Source organism: Alosa pseudoharengus, unplaced genomic scaffold, assembly GCF_046254945.1.
Source record: "Alosa pseudoharengus isolate Yale_2024_CS ecotype anadromous, Long Island Sound unplaced genomic scaffold, YU_APseudo_1.1 YU_APseudo_1.1_scf_2, whole genome shotgun sequence".
NCBI lineage: Eukaryota > Metazoa > Chordata > Actinopteri > Clupeiformes > Clupeidae > Alosa > Alosa pseudoharengus.
In genome coordinates, this window is record NW_027468663.1 from 18,928,545 (window position 1) to 18,949,633 (window position 21,089).

The 21,089-nt window shown below is 46.8% G+C and overlaps 1 protein-coding gene across 1 annotated transcript in view; it reads right to left on the reverse strand.

Moving 5' to 3' along the window:
• Nucleotides 1-220: 220 nt before the first annotated feature.
• The window catches only part of vegfc (vascular endothelial growth factor c), a 36,943-nt gene continuing 16,074 nt past the window's right edge, over nt 221-21,089 (reverse strand). The window contains exons 2-7 of the mRNA XM_076294040.1: nt 20,906-21,089; nt 20,328-20,518; nt 15,533-15,672; nt 6,905-7,008; nt 2,971-3,292; nt 221-780 (exon numbers count right to left, since the gene is read on the reverse strand). The exon at nt 20,906-21,089 is cut by the window's right edge and continues 33 nt beyond it. Coding sequence (XP_076150155.1) covers nt 672-780; nt 2,971-3,292; nt 6,905-7,008; nt 15,533-15,672; nt 20,328-20,518; nt 20,906-21,089 — 1,050 coding nt within the window. The 3' untranslated portion in view covers nt 221-671. The remainder of the gene's footprint in view (nt 781-2,970; nt 3,293-6,904; nt 7,009-15,532; nt 15,673-20,327; nt 20,519-20,905) is intronic.

Sequence of the window (21,089 nt, forward strand, 5' to 3'; positions counted from 1 at the left end):
GAGCCAAGACAAGCAATATCACCTCCACACTTCTATTCTGAGTCTAACGCACCAACATCAGTACACACACTCTGATTTGGGGTGACAATGGCCAGAAAATCATCAAAAACATCCAGGTATACGTCCCAAATGTTAATGTTAATATGATGGGTACATTATTTACAATTCAGTACTTTCCAATAGGATAAACTGGCATAGAAAGAAGTTAACAATATTTATATATAATACAACTTTAGATTTTATTTTAAGGGACATCACATGATACAAAAATATTGATCACAGTGTATTTTCTTGGAAAGATTGACATAGCTATAAACATAGAAAGTAATAATATTTAGTGGCAATAAATTATATAATCAATATCTGACACATACGCATAATAAATCGATTGACAACATAAAAAAGACCATGGCTCAGGCTTGACATTCTCAAGTCTTTAGTATTAGTGTCCTCTGGTCTCTGAAACTCTGGGTTCAGTCTCTGTTGGCCCGCTCCATATTCCAAACATGAAGATATGTCCATTCAACAGCCTGGTGCCACTCACTGATCCATGGTGGCAGTGTCCCTGTGTGTGATTGGCTGCCTGTGGCAGTAGCGGCATGGGCAGTGCAGCATGGGCAGCCTCAGCGCCAGCCTTGGCCTCAGTGCCAGCCTCAGCCTCAGTGCCAGCCTCAGTCCAGCCTCCTCCAGTACGTGGGTATGCATCGGCACACCTCCTCGCTGAAGTACAAGCCTGCCTCGCACCTCCGCTTCCGCACCTCACACGGCGGCCTGTAGCAGCTGAGGGGACACAGAAGGAAAAGAAATGTTATTGCTGCACACTGCATTGTTTAATACCCCCTAACCCCATCTCCAGCCCGCACCTCACACGCGGCCTGTGGCAGCTGTGGGGGGGCACAGAAGGAACAGAAACGTTACTGCATTGTTTAATACCCCCTAACCCCATCTCCAGCCCCATCCTCTCCCTCAACCTTATGTGCGGTTTCAATTGCCAATATATTGTGCTCAGGCATACCAAAGCACTTGTGAGTTCTTGGGCAATGTCATTGATTTTTTATTACGTCTTAAAGTTAAAGTAATTACTATTTGAAACGGCAATAACTTTGGGGTTGGAGTGAACGGTTGGCCTGCTCGTCCCTGCTCTCCCACTAGAACCCTCGCGGGCAGCTTGTATTTGATACAGGGGACCCAATAAAACAGTCTGAATCTGAACCCCGCCTGTCATTATTAGCTCTCGCTTCTTTCGATATCCGATCCGCGGAGAGGTGTGCACGACATAAATCAGCTTTAATGGGGCGGAGGGTGCCAGGCCTGTGGGATGGAAGTAGCAGAGGAGAGGAAAGGAGAGAGGAGAGGAGAAGAGAGGAGAGGAGAGGAGAGGAGAGGAGAGAAGAGATAAGAGGAGAGAACAGGAGAGGAGAAGAGAGGAGAAGAGAAGAGAGGAGAGGAGAAGAGAAAAGAGATAAGAGGAGAGAACAGGAGAGGAGAAGAGAGGAGAAGAGAAGAGAGGAGACAAAAGGAGGAGAGGAAAGAAGAGAGGAGAGGAGAAGAGAAAAGAAGAGAGAGGAGATGAAAGGAGAAGAGGAGAGGGCCGGAGAGGAAAGGACAGGAAAAGAGAGGATAGGAAAGAAGAAGAAAGAGGAGTGGAGTATAGAAAAGTACAGAGCAGAGAAGAGAGGAGAAAAGAACAGAGCAGCAGTGAAATAGCCACAGGGAGAGGGTTAATAGCGCCTGTATCACTTACACGGGTCAGCACAGAGACAAGGGCAGGGGGGGGGGCAAAAAAAAAGAGAGAGAGAAAGAAAGACAGAGAGAGAGAGAGAAAGAAAGAGAGAGAGAGGTATTTGTATAGTAGGTGTTTTGCAGATCACCTAGGAGTTGGTGCTGCCCCACCAAGGGGGGCGGCTGGCAGAGGAAAAGGAGGGGTGATCTCAGTGCTGATTATGGAGCGCTCCCTCTTGGATTGATTTCACACCATTGTGTTGAGAGTGAGAGTTTTTACAGCAGGGCCACGTTCATGATCGTCTCATCTAACTACGAGTATGCCATGCTTTGGTGTGGTTTCCCATTTCAGTAACATCGCCAAGCTGGATGCAGGTATACCCCTGTAGTGGAGCTTGCATTACTGAGACCAAGGGGAAATCAGTGACTTTCAAATATGACCCATGTAAGAGCAATATGCAACCTCTGGTCCTGTGACAACCTAGAGAGCGTTAAGAGGATTTCAAAAACCTGAAACATTGAAAAGATATTTTTTTCTAAACAGATAATGGGAGGTTTAAATAGCTGCAAAACTATTTTCTATTTGAGACGTGTAGGTTAAATTACCCATCATAGGTCATTTCCATTTTCAGGGGAAACTGAGTGGAAACTGTGCTTCACTTGGCAAAACAATCTGCACATTACTTTACATACAAAGCCTGGTTGTCATGGCATAGCACACATTTGTCTTATTTGTCTGATTTCAATTTGGACATAATTGCTTTCCAGGTCCCCCACAGTCAGTCCAGTCTTTAGAGAGCAGCTAATTCTAGAGGAAGAATGTATTACTTTATTTTTGGGAGTTGTGACTGCGTGCATGACTTTCTACTCAGTCTGGCTGCATGTTAAAGTGAAAACTTATCAAAACCAGCTGCTATGCATTTCTATCTGAAACTGTCAGTGTCATGTGCTGTCAATATTTGGCGCACATCTCTCACACACATCTCTTTTTCCCTCTTTCGCTGCGGCTTGGCAAAGCCCTGACAACATTTGATCCTTAAGGATTCCAGAGGATTAAGCCATCTCTTCGCAAGAAATCTGACCAGTAATAATGATAGCAAACTCATGGTGCCCCCTAAGCTAATATGCCAGCCTTCCTCCACACACTCTTCTCTCATGCCGAGAGAGATTCATTACAGTTGGAAATAGTTAGCTTGTTTGTGCAGTACTGTGCTTCCATACTCTGTCGAGCAAAACACTGAGTCTTACCTGCATGTGCCCTGGTGAAACCTCCGGCCTTTGAGGAAACACCTGTTGGGAGACTCTGTGCACTCGCAGACACACTTGGTGCGGTTCAGGGGCTGGCTCTTGGGGCACACCTTGGCACAGGAGCACTGGCAGGTGTCCTTGTTGAAGGCCTGGTTGGGGCCGCAGGACGCGGGCTGGGCTTTGCAGGCGCACTGGCAGGTGTCCTTGTCCAGGTGGTGGTGAGGGCCGCAGTCGGCCAGACGCAGTTGCTTCTTGCAGACGCACTGGCACGTGTCCTCATCCAGCTCCTTGTCTGGACCGCAGATGTCTGGCTCAAAGGGCTCTGGGGGAGAAGACAGAGACAGGGAAACAGAGAGACACAGAGAGAGATTGCATGCTGTGTTATTGAATGGAGGCTTACAGTATATCTTGTTTGCTTGTCCTTGTTTTTTTTTTTTTAAATAAAACAAGAGGCAAGCTATCATCTTAGCGTCATCTTCTTAGATTACAAAATGTACTTGTATAGCTAGTGTTTTCAGCATTTGGTCACATCTTAAAAATAACCACACTTATGTTGCGTAATGCCCACTCTTAGCTCTAGAGAGTCATCCACCCTTCAAAAAAAGTACGGAATTTGTGGCGTTTCTAAGCACTTATGTAAGTGGACTAACACAGCCAATGCATCCAGGGCAACAGTTGTTTGACATCATGATAAACAGTTATTGGAGTACAACATTCCTGATCCGAATTCCTCATGAAGCACGTCCCCCCGTGGCACAAACAGATGTTATTGTTTTCACCATTGGCAAACAATTGAATGTGACGGCTAATTTAGTCTTTAAAAAAAGCGTTTTGTGCTGTAGTTTTTCTTCTCTCCTCTGATTGTTTATTTCCATGTTCCTGAATAATAATTGTTCACAGATCACCCCGCATGACTGCCATGATTTTGCTTATCCTTTTCATGACAAGCAAACTGAGACCGTGCTAACTCTGGATATGAAGGTGCGGTTTCGCCACAGAGGGCTCAGCAAATGCAGCAGTGGGCCCTTTCCTCTCCCAGGTGGCTAGTGTGGTCCCTCAAACTGAAACAAAAAACACAGCTTCATGCTCAACCTGTTGATTCATCATTATTGCAGTGGTAGTACAGCATCTCGTAAAGAGGTCGAGATGTCATCCTTCATATATTTAATGAGCATGGTCTATGCTTGATCACTTCGTGGTTTTGAAAGACTTTGTGTGAATGTTTTGTTTGCGGGGAGCCGTGGCCGACTTACTGTAAATTAACGCGGCGAAGGTTGGTTTATCCTGGCCTTGACCCATGTTTGCATGACCATCTCAAAACAGGGGCCTTGATGGCTTTCCCATCACGGAAGATGTCAAAGCCTGGGTATACTCTACAATGAATCACTGAAACTGTGCTAAGTGTGTGTGTCAGTGTGAGAAAGAGGGATTGTTATGTTTCCCTGCATTTTATATAGAAGTGTTGTCCCTGGCATTCATACGTTTTGTCCATCATGTCTGTGTGTATGTGTGTGTGTGTGTGTGTGTGTGTGTGTGTGTGTGAGAGAGAGAGAGAGAAAGAGAGAGAGAAGGAGAGCACGAGAGAGGGAAAGAAAGAGCGTGTGCATTCCCTGTCAAAATTGAGAAGTTGAGCCACTGCAGCTGACGTCCCCAGGGAGTCTGAGGGTGCGCTGGCTAATTTATGGGAGTGGTGGGCGCCCGGCGCTGAGCTGTGGTTGTCTCACCCAGGCCTGTCCTCCGTTCCCCTGGAGCCTCTGTTCTGCACCTCTGACTCTACACAGAGGCTCTACAGGGAGGCAGACTGCACTCCCTTACCTCCCACCGCTCTACAGGGAGGCAGCTTTGAGGTCATCGAGAGATAGAAACTTGGGGACTACACTGTGTGTGTGTGTGTGTGTGTGTGTGTGTGTGTGTGTGAGTGTGTTTGTGTGTGGGTCTATCACCTTTCGAAAAAAAAGAAAGACAAAATCAAGCCTGTTCCATATGAAGATAGCTTTTCACTTTGCGTGGGTGAATCAGAATACTAATTAGTCTAGTAAGATGATCTAGTGAACTGCAGCATCCAAAAAAAAGACAAATGAGTCCAGTGTTCATCGCGCCATGTCCACTCCAGCGCCATGTCCACTCCAGAGCTGACAGTGATTAATCTCACCACTGTTTTCCTTTCTCGCATTACCTCGGTTGAAATATTTTGTGTGACCCATGTGATGTATTGTGGCAAGAGCCTCCGCACAGCACTGGGATGCCACAGGCATCAGCACTTACAGTACGTTCCTATCTCTGGAAATCAGCATGCACAAATCCCCCTTCCTTACTGAACTCCCCTCTCACACACACACACACACACACACACACACACACTCACACACACACACACACACACACACACACACACACACACACATACACATACACACACACACACACACACACACACACACACACACACACACACACACACTAGCCGTCTCCCCATGACACACACACACTATACATCTCCCGTACAGTCTGTTCATAGGCCTATAATATATATAGTGCATGCTTTGGTGTGTGCCTTTGTAGTCAGGGCTTATGTTCCAGGTCTGGGGTGCCCTATGTGTCCCTCTGGGCCTGCACCTCTAGACTCCTCCGCTGCACCCCTGATTTCCACGTCACAATCAGTTAGGCAGAGGGGGCCACTAAGATAAGGCCTGCTGGACTGCTGGGCCCAACACTGACCTCACTCACCTGCACCATACTTCTCTCTTCATCTCACCCTTTATCTCGCTCTATTTCTTGCTCTCTCTTCCCCTCTCTCTCTCTCTCTCTCTCTCTCTCCCTCTCTTTGTAGCCTGTCAAAGAGCCGGAAAGGAATGGTTTGATTTAAAGACATCTGTTTCGGAGGGGCCAGGATGTTTTATTACTTTAACGGACAGCGAAAAAAAAGTAAACTGGTTACCTCCAAGCCGGATTGCTGTAGCGCTGAATCAACATTCCAGAGAGAGATTCACCTTCTGCATCCCCCCCAACCTCCCCGTGACAAAAAAAAAAAACAATGGTTGCAGTTGATTGCCTATTTGGTTTAAGTGCTTGGTAAACACTGGGTTTCCAGACTGAGGGAGCCAAGGACTGCAGAATTTGGAATGGGAATGTGGAGTTCTGGGATTTGTATTTCTTTCTCTCCCCTTCTCTGTCCCAGTGTTGTTTACACAGCACTCTCAGAGCCACGTCCACTGTGAAAGTGTGGGCCTGCTGTGTTTCTGGTCACGGCAGCCCAGGGAACCTGCCGGGGAGTGGGGACGTTTCCACATCTGCTCACCACACAAAAGGCTGTTTGGCTGCAGCCCTGTGTACAATTGCATGCCCCCGTTGAGACAGCCATTTGGACTCGTCTGCTCTTGTTGTCCTACTTAGCGGATGGAGGATGGCTAATTGAACCGAGTCTTGGAGAGTATTTACCATGCCAAGAATCTGGCATATGTTTGCCGACGGAAGGGACCAGATTGCCCGCTGCTGTTTCAGATGCTCTCCTATCAGGCGTTCCACTTCGCCAAGCCACAATAAACAGGCATGTCATCACATGCTGAACATGACAAATACTCTCATCAGCCAACGGAGTATGTTTCCCTGCACCTTCAATTAGAGCTCCACTCACAATTTAGCTCAGTGATAAACACAGACCTGGGAGGGTAGGAGACTCCATAACAAATAAATACAAACTGATGCATACAAAACATTGCCATAGTTAAACAATCACACATATACAATCACACATACAATCACACACACACACACACACACACGCACACATGCACGCACGCACGCACACTACACACGCACGCACGCACGCACGCACACACGCACGCACGCACGCACGCACGCACGCACACACACACGCACGGACGCACGCACACCTATGCAGCATGCTAGACATCCGCACATGTGCGTCTCTCACCAGATTGAGGGGAATGGAGGGGTGCTCCTTGTTGGGGCACACATCTGCACAGGCGATGGCTCCAGCTGTGATTCTTGGGGCATGTTTTATTGGCCACGTGACATCTGCGGAGGAAACAGGCCATTAGTCAGGAGACAAACGGTAGCTAGCGTAGGGCACCCACCATTAAAAAACAAACAAATCAGCTAGCATCTCAATTAGTTTATCAGTTGAAGACAGAGCAGGACTGCTGCTTGCGACTGAAAGTCAATGGTCGGTGGTTCTCGGAATGGAAATTGAGAAAAGCACATCTCTATTAGAGCACGTATCACAAGCCAAACCATGGTGTTATCTCTAGGCTCTCAAAATGTGTGAATCTTATTATAGACTTCATCTTAGATTTTAAAAGCCTAATTTTTCGGACATTTTTCTGAGTCTGACACCCACCCTAACAACCATTTCACCTCGAAGCAAAGCAAAAAACCCCAAAAACACTTGGTTACCTCAGATCTCACAGCTTGTACCTCATTTGATATATTTTACGGTCAGAGAGACGTTGTTATGAAACACTTCCATGACTCTCGGTCAGGGAGAAGGATTCTTTTTGAGGTTTTATGACTGTCTCTGCTGGACCTGTCTCTGGACATAACCCCTGAGCAGGAGGAAGTGGGCTTGATGCGCTGGGAGACCGGCCCTGTACTCCCCCACCCTTACCCTAACACAAAGCACATGCTAGTACTGGCACACGGGTCACCTCCAATAAAACCACAGGCCACAGGCACTCCATCGCCTCCTCCTGGTTCCGCGGAGTCCGTACCCGAGGCATGGGCCCAGGGGTTTTTCGTAAGAGCCCTGGAGTGACTAGCCCACGTGGCTTTTGCCAGAGAAAACATCACAGCTTTTTTTTAAAACCTTGTCTGACCCATTAGGGTATTTAATAGCACTAATTCGCTCTCTTAAAAGTAGCGCTAAATGGTTTTGTGGTATCTTATAAAAGCAGTTTCGCACACGTAAAGTTAAGTCACACGCACAAACACATATACACACACACCACACTAGGGCTATTTCTCTCCTGAGCTTTGCTTATGTAAGCAGATCAGAACTCTGTTTCTCTTCTCTCAGATTGAGTGTGATGTCTTGGAAGTGGCGCCGGCGTAGTGATTAGGTCACGCATTGCAACATGACCAGGATGACTCGATCAATATCAGTCAGCCTTTTTCCATTGATCCATCACACAGAAGGCGTACCACTACTGCTGCTGCAGCCATCGGGCTCTCCATCCACAGCACAACACCAAGAAAAACTTTATTCTGGCCTTCCTTCCATCACACAAACGCAAGTGCTCCAAATTGCTCTATTTCTTTGGCTCACAAAAGCAAAGGCCCATGAGTGGTGTTGAGGACTTAACTTTGATGGAGATGGAGAGGAGCTGGGCAAGGCACTGCATGCTTGGGATCATTCGGAACTGTGGCTAACCAGTACATTCATCATAAATTGAAAGATTGCGCTAAACATTTTCTTCACTAATATCTGTTCCCTACCTCTAATTTGGATAGCGATCAAGACTGATGTCCAGCTGCCTAAGCAGTGGCTGGTGGTTGGACACTTAAGAGAACGACCCCAGCAATGTCTTGCTGTAAGACATAATCTACCACAGCGCTGGGAAGGAAAATTTGCCATCCAAGTGTGGAGTCCATTAGCGAAAATGATTAGCTAATCGTTATACGTCCATGTACAGTATGCATATCCTCGTTCTCCCCTCTTCTCGAGTTTTCCTCCAGATGAAAAACCGCAGAGGATGAGCGATAAGCCTTATTCCACAGTCTGAGTAATCCCTGCCAGACCACATTCATTACAGCCAATGAAAAGAAAGAAGTCATAGAATGAAAGAAAAGTAAGGAAAGACAGAGGAAAGAAAAGAAAGAAAAAAGGCTAGGGGTATGTGTGTGTGTGTGTGTGTGTGTGTGTGGGGGGGGGGGGGGGGGCTAGATTCATGTCCTTTCTGAGAATCCAGGCCAAAAGATCATTTGGTGTGCTTCCACAAAAGACAGGGATAAGAAGGAGCGAGAGAGAGAGAGAGAGAGAGAGAGAGAGAGAGAGAGAGAGAGAGAAAGAGACAGAGAGAAAAAGAGAAAAGAGAGAGAGATGTGGAATTCGCCCCAAAAACTGTCAGGGAAGATCGGTCGGGGTGAGAGGTTTACAGTAATGAAAACATATTTGTCTAAAATTAATTACTGCATCGACTCTCGAGTGTGTCGCACACAGGAGAAAAGACATAGGAGCCTGAGCTACAACTTCCTCTCGTCTCCGATATGGCGCTTAGGTACAAAGATGAGAGGGGAGGAAAAAAGAATTCACACACTCACAATAGTACACAAACACACACACACACACACACACACACACACACACACACACTCTCTAATCCATCTCAGTTCAGCTCTGCCGCGCTGCATTCACCTTGTGTAAGCGGCGGCAGTGGGCCGGGCAGTTGAAAATGGCCCCTGTTGCTTAAACCTAGTAGACATGGGCCTCTGGCTATATCCTCTTGTGCAGACTCTATCCTGAGGAAATGCCAATCATGGGAAAGCCCTCGGAGACCTGACTGAGATTTTCTCAAAGAAAGGAGGGGAAAGGTGGGCAGTTTCCTTGTGGAAACCAAAGAGCAGGTCTTTCCCATTCTGCTGGTGATTTATGACCTCACCCTCTCTCCCTCCCTCCCTCTCTTACCCTCTATGCCCCTTTTCTTTCTCTCACTCTCTCTCCCTCCCCCATACTCTATTCCCCTCCTCTCTTAGTCTCCCCTACCTCACCATTCTACTCACAAATTTTTCCAGAATAGCTGCCCCTACTTACCCCCCCCCCCCCCCCCCCCCCCCACCTCGCTGATGTCCAGCCTCAGGCCAGCCTTTGCTCTCAGCCTGTTGTTGTGCCACACGTGTGTGGGGGCGTGGAAATCGTGCCCTCTGGCCCTCACACTGTACAGGGAACAGTCCCCGCTGAGGCAGGACGGATGTGGCAGCTAGGCTTACCACCTCTGCACCATTAGCTGCCTTTGTTGTGGGGGTTAAAGGTGAGGTCATTGGCATGGGGCATTAGTGGCTATTCCCCAGGGGGTAGCTGCTCACCTTTCACTGCCGCCCCCCCTCCCTATCTCCCACGTGAAACTAGCGCCATGTTCTGTCATGTGAGGGTGCAAGACGAGGGGACTGCAACTCATGGGGGTTTGTGCTGTTATTGTAGTAACTGCAGAAACATGCATCACTTCAGACCAGCACTCCTGAGAGAATGAGAAACACTGCTAATCGTTTTTTCTAGGGGACAGAAATGTGTGTGTATGTGCGTGTGTGTTTGTGTGTGCGTGCATGTGTGTGTGTGTGTGTGTGTGTGCGTGTGCGTGTGCGTGTGTGTGTGTGAGTGCTTAACAGAGGTGTTTGTGCTCCTAGGCAGACTACAAAAGCCCCCTCTTACCTGACAGCATTTGTGTCACCTTTAAACCGCAGTGTAGAAAGTGCATTTATGCTCTGCTATGCCTTTGGAGTGCACTCATTTTCCGAATTCTCCAGCGCTAGCAGATGTGAGCATAATTAATGTTTGGGGTTGTTTATCTAGAAAAGCAGAACCAGGCACTGGTCTATTGGCACCATGAAATAAAGCAAATTGCCAAAGTTGGTTGGTGGCAAGTTACACATGTGAGGGATTGTCAATGTGTTTTCAATTACCATACATTTTCAGTGGCTCCAATAGACAACGCATTCCTGCTTGGCAGGGGAAAAAAAAGAGTCAAAAACAATGGGAGAAAACCCCCTTCTGACATGTTCCTGATTTGAGGAAGACAAGTTACCTGATGAGGAACATGTGAAGCTGCACCTCCCCTAACCTGAAACAGACGTGTCCGGTCAGACAGACAAGGTGTCCGAATGGGAAATGATGGGCATGGTGGATTTCAGGAGCACCCTGTGCTTTGATTTATGAGTCAGAGGTGCAGACAGAACACAAACTTTGAATGAATTTGTGACTCTAAACTGGATTTGGCAGACTGTGGCCTATAACCAGCAGATCAATCAGATGCCTCAGTGGAACATATATAATATAAAAACATTACTCAACTGTTTGGGTTTAGGTTAGGAGGAACAACACTCCTTTCGATCCTTATCTTTCTTTTCCCGGTTGTGTCGTTTGGAAGGTTGCATTTTGTTAGGAACAGAGCATGACTTTAATTTGCATTCTGACTCAAAAAGGAAATACAACTTCATTCCAAATTTGCCAGGGGTGGGGAGCTTTGAGAATACTTCCATCCACTTGTACTAACTAAGTAACTACATACCATGTGATCTCACTCAGGCCAATTACATTCTTGAATTTCCCCTTGGGGATCAATAAAGTATCTATCTATCTATCTATCTATCTATCTATCTATCTATCTATCTATCTATTAAACTATGGTTCCTGATTCAAATGTGTCTCCTGGCAGTAGGAACAGGGGCACCATGGTTCATGTGACTGCACACATGAAGCCCTTTCTCTCCCGGGTTAAACGCCCTCTACCTAGAGTGTGGAGCCGCCGTGCGGGCCAATCGCCATCTTAGGTAACAGATGGCATGCACAACCAGGATAATGACTTGCTGTTTATCCTCAGGAGGGAGGCTCGATTCTATTCGGTGTGAGACTACAGTGATTTCCAAAGAACAGAGGGTGTCAACGTCCCGGCCAGCTCCTTCTAATTATTACCAGCTCCCCATTCCCAGAGTATGACCCTGGCTGCCCAAAGGCACTGGTTCAAAGACATACCCTTAGTCTGGAGGAGATAAAGCAAGTGGCCCATTAGACCTGCATTATCATTTTGGACTTCAGAGTTGGGGCAAAATGAAGGTGAAAACATTTATGTATGAGTTTGCTCGTGAGCATGCATATGTGCATACGTTAATGGCAATACAGTTGTGTGTGTGTGTGTGTGTGTGTATGTCTGTGTGTGTGTGTGTGGGTGTATTTGGTGCTTTGTGTGGGTGGTGGAGAGAGAGAGAGAGAGAGAGAAAGAGAGAAAGAAAGAGTTTGTGTAGAATTTCATTGGCATCTAACCAGTCGGCATAGATGTGGACCACCCTGGTGAGGGCCTGGCAGGCCTTTCTATGTCGTAATCAAATGGTACAGTTTATATGAGGGCAGATTTTTCCACAGGACTGATTGGTCGGCTGGCCTACACAAAGTGGTGACATGTCTGCTTCTTTCTGCTTCTTTCTTTTCTTTTGTTGAAGGATGAATTTATCAGTGACCTCCAGTCAATGGATTTAATTGCAATAATGGCATTGCTGAAAAAGGTTGTCAACGTCAATGAGTTACATGCAGATAAATACTAACTATTTAAGTATTTAACAGTATAATGTATAAAAGAAGACATGTTCAAACTCATACAAGGCACTGGGTGATTACATCAAGGGGTTGTGTGCATCCTGTTCCCCTGTAATGGTACAAGCATGCCCTTCAGCCTCATTGAGTGTCACTGTCCCATTGAGAAACAGTCTGATTTATTTGGGCTGAAAAAAAAAACTGTCAAGACCTTTGTCCAAATGGTCCAATAAGTCCAATAAGTTACACTGCAGGCGATGAACATACAGCAGCACAATCAAAACAAGTGAAGTTCTATTAAGGCACGTAATGTCTGTAAGAGTCCTGTAAGCCGCCCAGCCGATCGATCTGGTGTAAATTGGTGTAGGTGGCGTTTTAAAGAAACAAAACAAAAGTCCAAAGGAGCCATTCCTGAGACTCTCTCTCCCCGACGGTGCGCAGAAGAAGGAACACGAGAGGAGCTAAGCCAGTTCGAGTGTCGATCAAAGAAAAACACAATTTAAAAAGGGGGCTGTTTTCACTGTGTTGTTCTGAGCAGGAACACATCTGCTTCGTCTTAAGTGAGGACTGGCTACGCGAGCTCTCGCTGAGAGATGATGCCGAGACGCCCTCACTTCTGTTATTGCAAATCACTATGACGGGAGACAGTTTGGCGGGGGGGGGGGACATACGATGCTGAAATATGAAATAAATATCAAGCAGACCCCTGTTTCCCCCTCACCCTGACGCAGCTCTCTAGCCTGAAATGGGGACCGCTGATGAATAAGACTCATGGAGGATTCAACTCATCTAAGTCTTACTCCCACTGGTGCTGAAGTCATCCACTCACATAACAGAAACTTGTACTCAAGTGTCAAAGACAAACCGAAAAATGAGTCAAAAACTCTTGTGCATGTGAGTGTAAATCTTGGAAGGCGGGGCCAAGTGTTATGAGAAAAAAAACCCGGACACAACTAGCATGCCCCACAAAGTCATACAAAAAAAAGAAACTAGGGGGGAAATAGCCCATGAGACAAAACGGGGAGTAAACACCTCCACTGTAAGTCTCATCCTCCACCCCTCCGACACGCAGATAGTAAAGCCAGTCAGATAGCAGACTCTGCATTGGCTGTGTGACGTGATGTGGATCTCTGAGCGATGCGGTAATCACCTGGCCGGCACTCAACAGAGCCCATCTGGGATCGATCGTTCTGCTGACTGGCCTCCACTCACACTGCAGTCCTCGCCACTGCAGGGGAGGGTTTTTTTGTTTGTGACACAAAGAGCAACTACGCATCAAAGTTTCCGTTTTCTCCTCTTTTTCCGCTTTTTCTTCTTCTGACGACAACTTTTCATGATATTTACAAGGTGAGTCACGTCCAGTAATGCTTGCGCTTGTCACGAATGGACACCAAATGGCTAATCCCTTACAAGCGTCAGTAAACATTTACTCAAAGCATGCCGCCACAAAACCAGGCACATGGGATGCAGAGTAAAGCTGGGTGGATGTAAAAGTAGCCTCACTGATAGGAAACAGACTGATATTTCATAACACAGTCAGGCTCCATCTAAGTCAAAAGCACGCCATGCAGCAGATATGTGCTCTGGGCAGGACTGAACTGGACTGCATATTGTTTTCACAAAGCTCATCTCTCTCCACTAAAAACACTTCTCCAGTGCTTCAGTGTAGATTGCACATCAAAGCCGACACCTCTGAACCCCAGAGAACACTCTGCCTCTCTCTCTCTCTCTCTCTCTCTCTCTCTCTCTCTCTCTCTCTCTCGCACACACGCATGCGCACACACACACACACACACATCACACACACACAGAGACACAGACTCTCTCTTTGAATGCCTGTGCATCGCTCTTCCATGACCTCATCATCGTTTTGGTAACTGTTTATTGCGTGGCGCTCCTGAACCTGTTTAGCTGAGGGCTTGCTCCGGGGCTGCACTGCTGTCAGGAGTAGCTGCTCCGCCGCATACATCTTTGCCGCAGCTGTTTGGGGTAAACTCCGCTGTGCTTAGATTCGAAGTGATGTTTCTGCCACTCTAGTTCTGGTTGCGGAAACAGTAAACACTCACACACAGACTTCATGAACTACTGTAAGCAGCTTAATTTATAGGCAGGCTACACAAAGCAGCATCGTGGGACAAATATGCAAGAGCTGTGGCTGTGTGTGTGTGTGTGTGTGTGTGTGTGTGTGTGTGTGTGTGTGGCTGTGTGTGCGTGTGCGTGTGCGTGTGTGAGTGTGAGTGTGAGTGTGTGTGTGTGTGTGTGTGTGTGTGTGTGTGTGTGTGTGTGTGTGTGTCTGTGTGTGTGTGTGTACATGTATCTCCGTTGGTTAGACATAGAGGGACCAAGAGACAGTGAGAGCAGGGCAAGGAAAGGCTACTAGTTGCACAAAAAACAGTTCCTCAAAGAGAAAGGAAAAGGATTATGCTTCTGGGCTGTTCCTTCCTCTTTGGCACTGGTGATTCAGTGTATAATTCTTAAGAGATGGGTGTGTGTGTGTGTGTGTGTGTGTGTGAGAGAGAGAGGGGGGGGGGAGGGAGAGAGAAAGAGAATGAGAGAGGGAGGAGGGGTGTGTGTGAAATTGCCCACCATCACCGTGTGACTATAAACAAATGAACACAATGCACAATGCTCCTGTGGTGTCCCTTAGCACCACTAATGACTAAAGCCAGTTCATCAGGCTCTGCTGAGCGCAGGATGGTAAGTTCATCAACACCGCCCCACAGTCCCTCACTGGGAATTCCTGCTGTACAGCATCTCATAATAACACACGACCGGGAAGCCCTCTCGCAGGACAGGAAAAAAAAAAGTTGTCAGCTTCAAATTGGCCAAGACGAAACCCCATATCCCTGTGAGCACAGAGCAGCGCTACTGTATGCCATTAGGTTCACTGTGTCCAAGACTCACACGCAGTGCTGGGATTGGGAGGATACTAGCATCCAGGCGTCACTGGAAAACTAAGGAGGAGGGGGGATCTTGGAGAGAAACGGTAGATTTGTTTGGTTTGAAGGTGTCGCAATGGAGCACCACTTTGGTTTGGCAGTGTGAGCTGACCCCCCACATGATGTGTGGGTGGCATGTCTCGCTGAGTGGTCTGCGTGCTCTGTCATTTTTGCTGGGCTCTGCCCACTTCTGACAGTAAAGAGAACTTTCCCTTTTTTCCACGAGCTGGAAAAAAAACCCTCTGTGTCCTTGTAGTGGGCTGATGGCAGGGCAGGGGTGAGGGAACTAGTCCAAGAGGTAGAGTGTCTTAAAACTCAGCGGCAGTGAATAGCAGTAGTAGAATAAAAAAAAAGGCACACTTACTCTGGTATAGCCCGTCGTATGATGGAATGCGCTTGTCTGTAAACGTCCAGCTTTGAGAGGCACCGGCACATTGTGTGATTGGCAAAGCTGATGGTCACTGGCTTAGTACCTTGTTTTATCGGCACTGTGATTTCAAACAGCTGCGAGAAAGGTAGAGGTGGAGGTAGAGAGAGATAGAGAGAGAGAGAGAGAGAGAGAGAGAGAAAGAGAGACAGAAGATTACAGACAGAAAACAATTCTCGAATGATTACAATAATTGCAGAAAATCCCCTTTCTTTTCTTTATCAAGCAAACCAACCAAAAAAGGTTTTGCAGACTTCATGGCTTTCCCTTGCGCCACCACAGCATGCTAATAAGGCCGACTTGTGGGCTGCAGACTCGATCCAAAAGCCACGCGATAAGAGGGTCTAAGTGCTCCATGTTGTGAAACTGCAAACTCACAGGCCCCGCTCATAAAACCACAGTGTATACAAACACTTAGCCACAGCTCCTAGCAGGCCTGTGTGCTGAGGGGGGAAAAACAACATCAGCAGCCAGCACACTAACATCGGCCTTTTGTTTTTTACACGCACACCAACAGAGCGATACAGCAACGGCACTGATCTTGTTTTTATTTTTCAACATCGTCAAGCCCTTCGGACATCAAACTAGCTTTGAAAGGGGGAACGGAAAGCAGGTCAGTTTTGGAAGAGAAGTGGCCGCTCTCTGCCAGTGGAGGGTCACTCTGTGTGCTGTGGGCTGTGGGCTGTGCTGATGAAAGGCCCGCGCTGGCTAGAGGGAGTGCCTCATCTGCCTTCATTAGCCCCTCCCTGACAGGTTATCTTAACCTCTACACGGCTTCGCTCTGCCGGGATGGAGCTGGCTCCACTTGCTCCGCAGGGGGGTAGTGTCCATAAAATAGTAATCATAACTTTTACTTCATCACAGATAAGTGTTTTTATTTGCTAAAAAAACACATGACGCCAGTGGAGAGGATTTATACTGATTGATTGTGCTTTCGGCAGTGCGGATTTATTACGAAAACATCCAGTCACTTGTTAAAGACAGGAGCAGACACAGGCGTGTACTTGTGGGGAGAAATGTGCTGTCCAACAATATCCACTGAGGCAGAGAGTCTTCATTAAAAATATTGTTTTCTTACTGACACAAAATATCTGCCTTGATTTTTTGTTCAATTGCTTAAGCACAAATCTGAAAACAGGGCCCGTTGTTTAGAAACACTACAGACAATCAACAGAACACCACACACAAAGAGCAGAGTCCCTCAGATCTTTTGCAAAATGAAACACCAGTCAAAACTATAGTTATTTATATTAAAAAAAATCTATTTTGTGGTCATATCACAAACATCCATCACTGATCTGAGTAACTGATTCAGTTACACACTAATGTACTCAATGCAAAAACATATTTGACAAAACATGTTTTCTTTGGGTATAATGTACACTTGATTTTGTTTTCAGAAATATGAAATATTGTTCAAGTAGGATTGCAGGAGTACATGAATGCATAATGACCAAACACAACACACAAGATCAGACCTGTACACTGAGGAGGTTCTTTCTCTCCACATTATAAAATATACTCGATACATCTACACAGATTTGTGTCTAAAGTAGAGAGATGTTTTTAGTGTTTTGCAAATGAATGTGTGTAGTGTTTTTTTTTTTCAATGAGGTTGATTTTGCTGTGGAATACTTTTGATTTTAGTGTTTAAGCAATCGGCAAAAAACCCCTGTAAAACCTTTTTGCAATTTAAAACTGTGCCTTTTATAATCGTCAGTGTCATTACGCCATTTGGAATGGGAAATCTGACCGCTTTGAAAGGCCCTCTAACCACTTGGACTAGCAATGGAACATCTTGTCTTGCGCTTCTCTAATATTACAGCAGAAGCACCGGTTCCTCTCTCAGTGGCTTGATGTCCCAGTGCCCGGGTGTGTTTATGCCATCTGTCTGTGCCACCCTGTCCGGGCGACTCCTGTCCCACGCCAGCACGGCCTCAGAGCTTGCACAGCTTTGCATGCCCTGGCACAAAAGCAGTCCCTTTTAGGTTTGGATTTAATATTTAGCCCCAAAGACCCTGGCACACGCCATCTCACTCCAATTCCCAAAGTCAGAACTCCTTCATCTCATTGGGCATTTGTCTGTGTGTGTGTGTGTGTGTGTGTGCATGCGCATGCATTTGTGTGTGTGTGGATCGAGGCATACACTGGTGACTTGGCGTGTGTTTGAGTGTGCATGCACGCGTGTCCAAGGTTAAGAATCCGAGGACTCTTAAAGAGAAAGATCTGGCATTCTAATTCCACAATTCCACATCCAGAATCCATTCTTCCCTTTGGGCGGGGGAGGGGAAATGGTGGAGTTTTCCTGGCCATTTCTCTCTCTCTCTCTCTCGTTCTCTCTCACTGCCTCTCTCTCTCTCACACACACTCTCTGTCTTTCCCTCTCAGCCTCTCTCTCCCTCTCTTTCTCTCTATCTTCCTCTCTGCCAACAGGCAACATTTACGCACAAGGTGCGTCACAAAAGGCTAATCACACATCCATCTACAGGCAACACCCTCTTGTTCACCGCCGCTGCACACATGAAAAGACATGGCTTCCATCAGACCGGCTCGCTACCGCCGGACAGCACAGTAGCCGCCATCAGCTGACCGCTAGTTTACACCTACGGCTAATCAAGAACAATAGAAAAGCAAACAGCAAACTCACGCCATCAAAGACCTGTGTAGGGAGGTGTCTGGGTACATGACAGGAAATCTGAATTGTACAATGGTGTACAATAGGTTACATATTTCACACTGGCCTGGAGGAGGTCACTGAGCCACCCTGTGGTGCTGTTTATTTGTTTATTTGTGTTTGTTTTGACTTGTAAGGAGCATGCGTTGTTTCAGTGCTTTTGTCCTGATGGGCCATGCCCTCTCAGATTCACCCTGTGAGTTGAGTGTGTTGAAGGGGCTGTGGACAGTACTGTAAAAACAAACCTTATGGGGACATTTACTGCCGGCCCAGCGGGGCCCGCGCATCCCCCTGCTGAGACTGGACTCAGGAGGCTCATAAAACTGGACTAGTACAGCGAATCTGAGGCTGCTCTACCCCGCTCCAAAAGCAGGGGGGAAAGGCTTGGACAGGTAACGTGATTTATGGGCCGGCACATATGAGTTAAGTTACAATATAGGTGACTGCTGAGATCAGCAGAGCACAGGAATACAACCCAACTTTCAGAAAGGTGCGGGACAAATGGTGTTTTATCACACACATTTGAGGATGTTGAACAATCACAGTTATGTGTGTGCCTGTGTGAGTGTGTGTGTGTGTGTGTGTGTGTGTGTGTGTGTGTGTGTGTGTGTGTGTGTGTGTGTGTGTGTGTGTGTGTGTGTGTGTGTGTGTGTGTGTGTGTGTGTGTGTGTGTGTGTATGTGTGTGTGTGTGTGTGTGAATTTGTGAGAGAAATGGGGGGAACCAAGTGACCAAAAAGAAGATTAACTTCATGCCTGTCAGAGTCTTCTGGGCTAAAGCTGCAGACACTGGCATCTATTGTGTCAGGAGAGATCTTATCCTGTTGGGCTTAGAGAATGGGTTTGTGCTTTTGTCCTTGGAAACTGGTCTCACAATACTAGTGACCTCATCCACTGAAAAAGGGCCATTTTGAAAAATAGAACTGATGTAGTCCATATGTTTTATCAATGCAAATGAAATATTGAGCAGAAACGTTTCGCTGGAGTGTATGAGTGATATCTCACAAGGCATCTGTGCTTTCTGTGTGTTTACTTTATGATGTATATTTATTTTATGGCTCAAGTAAATAGAAAACAGAGCTTTTGGTCTGCTATGCCCCTTAGAAAAAGTAAATTTTACAGTAAAACAACACAGGCTGACACAGAATTCTAGTGACTTGAGTTGGGCAATATTTTTTATTGAATTATTTAGGAATGTTAGACATAGGACTTCTATATGCAAAACCAGCACCACATTTCCCTATTGTTGTGCTGCTCACACACGCAAGGCAACCTTTGCACGGGCAGGAGGAGATTTCGGTAAATCCGGCCCTGGCTTAGACAAAAACCAACAATGTCAATGGCAAGACCTTGGCCAGGGGAGCACTTCCTGTGGGGACCCTGCACTGGAGGGAGGGGTGCCGTGCTCTAAATCATCCAGAGAGCACTGGAGGGGGGGGGGGGGGGGCATGATGGCCTCCTGGGGTCAGCCCACCCAAAAGAGGGACGCCAATTAGGAGATGCCTGGTGGGTAATAACTCAGATATTTGACCTCGCCACACAGGCCCGCCACCGAGTGTGTGCGCGACCCTGTAAATCAATAGAACTCTGGGTGAACTCCTTGGATAAACACACATGCAGGGCTTGACTGGCCTGCTGTGAAGACTACCACGGCAATCAATACGGCAGGGAAAGCAACACAGGGCCACATATGTCTGTTTGCACGCTTCCACTTACCACATATATCTACTCATAGATGGCATATGATGCATGAGATCTGTCTTTGTGTTCATTCAGTATATGAAGATAAACACACACACACACACACACACACACACACACACCTACACACATGAAATAACACACACACACACACACACACACACACACATGTGTGTGTTCATGCATGCGTGTGTGTGTGTGTGTGTGTATGGGGTGTATGGTGTGTGAGTGTGTATTTTGGTAAATGGCGTGTCTGGTGTGTGTGTGTGTGTGTGTGTGTGTATGTGTGTGTGTGTGTGTGTGTGTGTGTGTGTGTGTGTGTGGTGTGCGGTGTGCGTGTGGTCCAGTGTGAGACTCACTGTCTTGCTGATGTAGGAGGTGCTGATGTTCATGCACTGGTGCTCCTCACTGTTGCAGCAGCCACCACATCTGTAGACAGACACGCAGGGGGGTTTATAGAAGGTGTTTGTAGCCGCCCCAAACTCTTTCCCCACATCTAAACAAACTTCGCGTGGCATGCACAGGGTCTTTCTCCACTCTGTCTCAATACCTGTATGGGCGCATGTTGAGAAATCAGACAGGAAGATAGAAGATGCATTAAAATGGCAAGAATCAAAGGGCAAACACTATATTTAAACAGCAAATGTCCTGACTTGCACATTTTTCCCTGAGTCTTAGACATATTTTCAGCAGTTTGGATAAATATTGTGATACATCATTTTGTTTAACGTGCTGACATGAATTTAAACTATCTAAGTCTTTTTGGAGACGACTTGAAGATTTTGTCCAAATACATGTCCATCTCATGTATAACAACGATCCACATTAAGGCAACAAATTACACCAAGGGGCCAGGGTCTCCTCTAAACATTAAACTAGCCTAATCCTTAATGTGACAAATGAGGCAGTAGGCAAACAAAGATGGATGGTTACTCACTTTTGAGAATGTCAAAGTTGAAGTAAGCTGCCGCAAACGTGAGTGGCTCTTCCGAGCGTGTCTCCGCGGAGACGTGGTCCTTGAGTGGGTAGCGAGCAGCGCCGCGTTTGGAGCGGCACTTGAGCATGCTCCAGTAGCTCGGATAAACAATCCGCATGAGCTCATCCACGCTGGACACAGACCG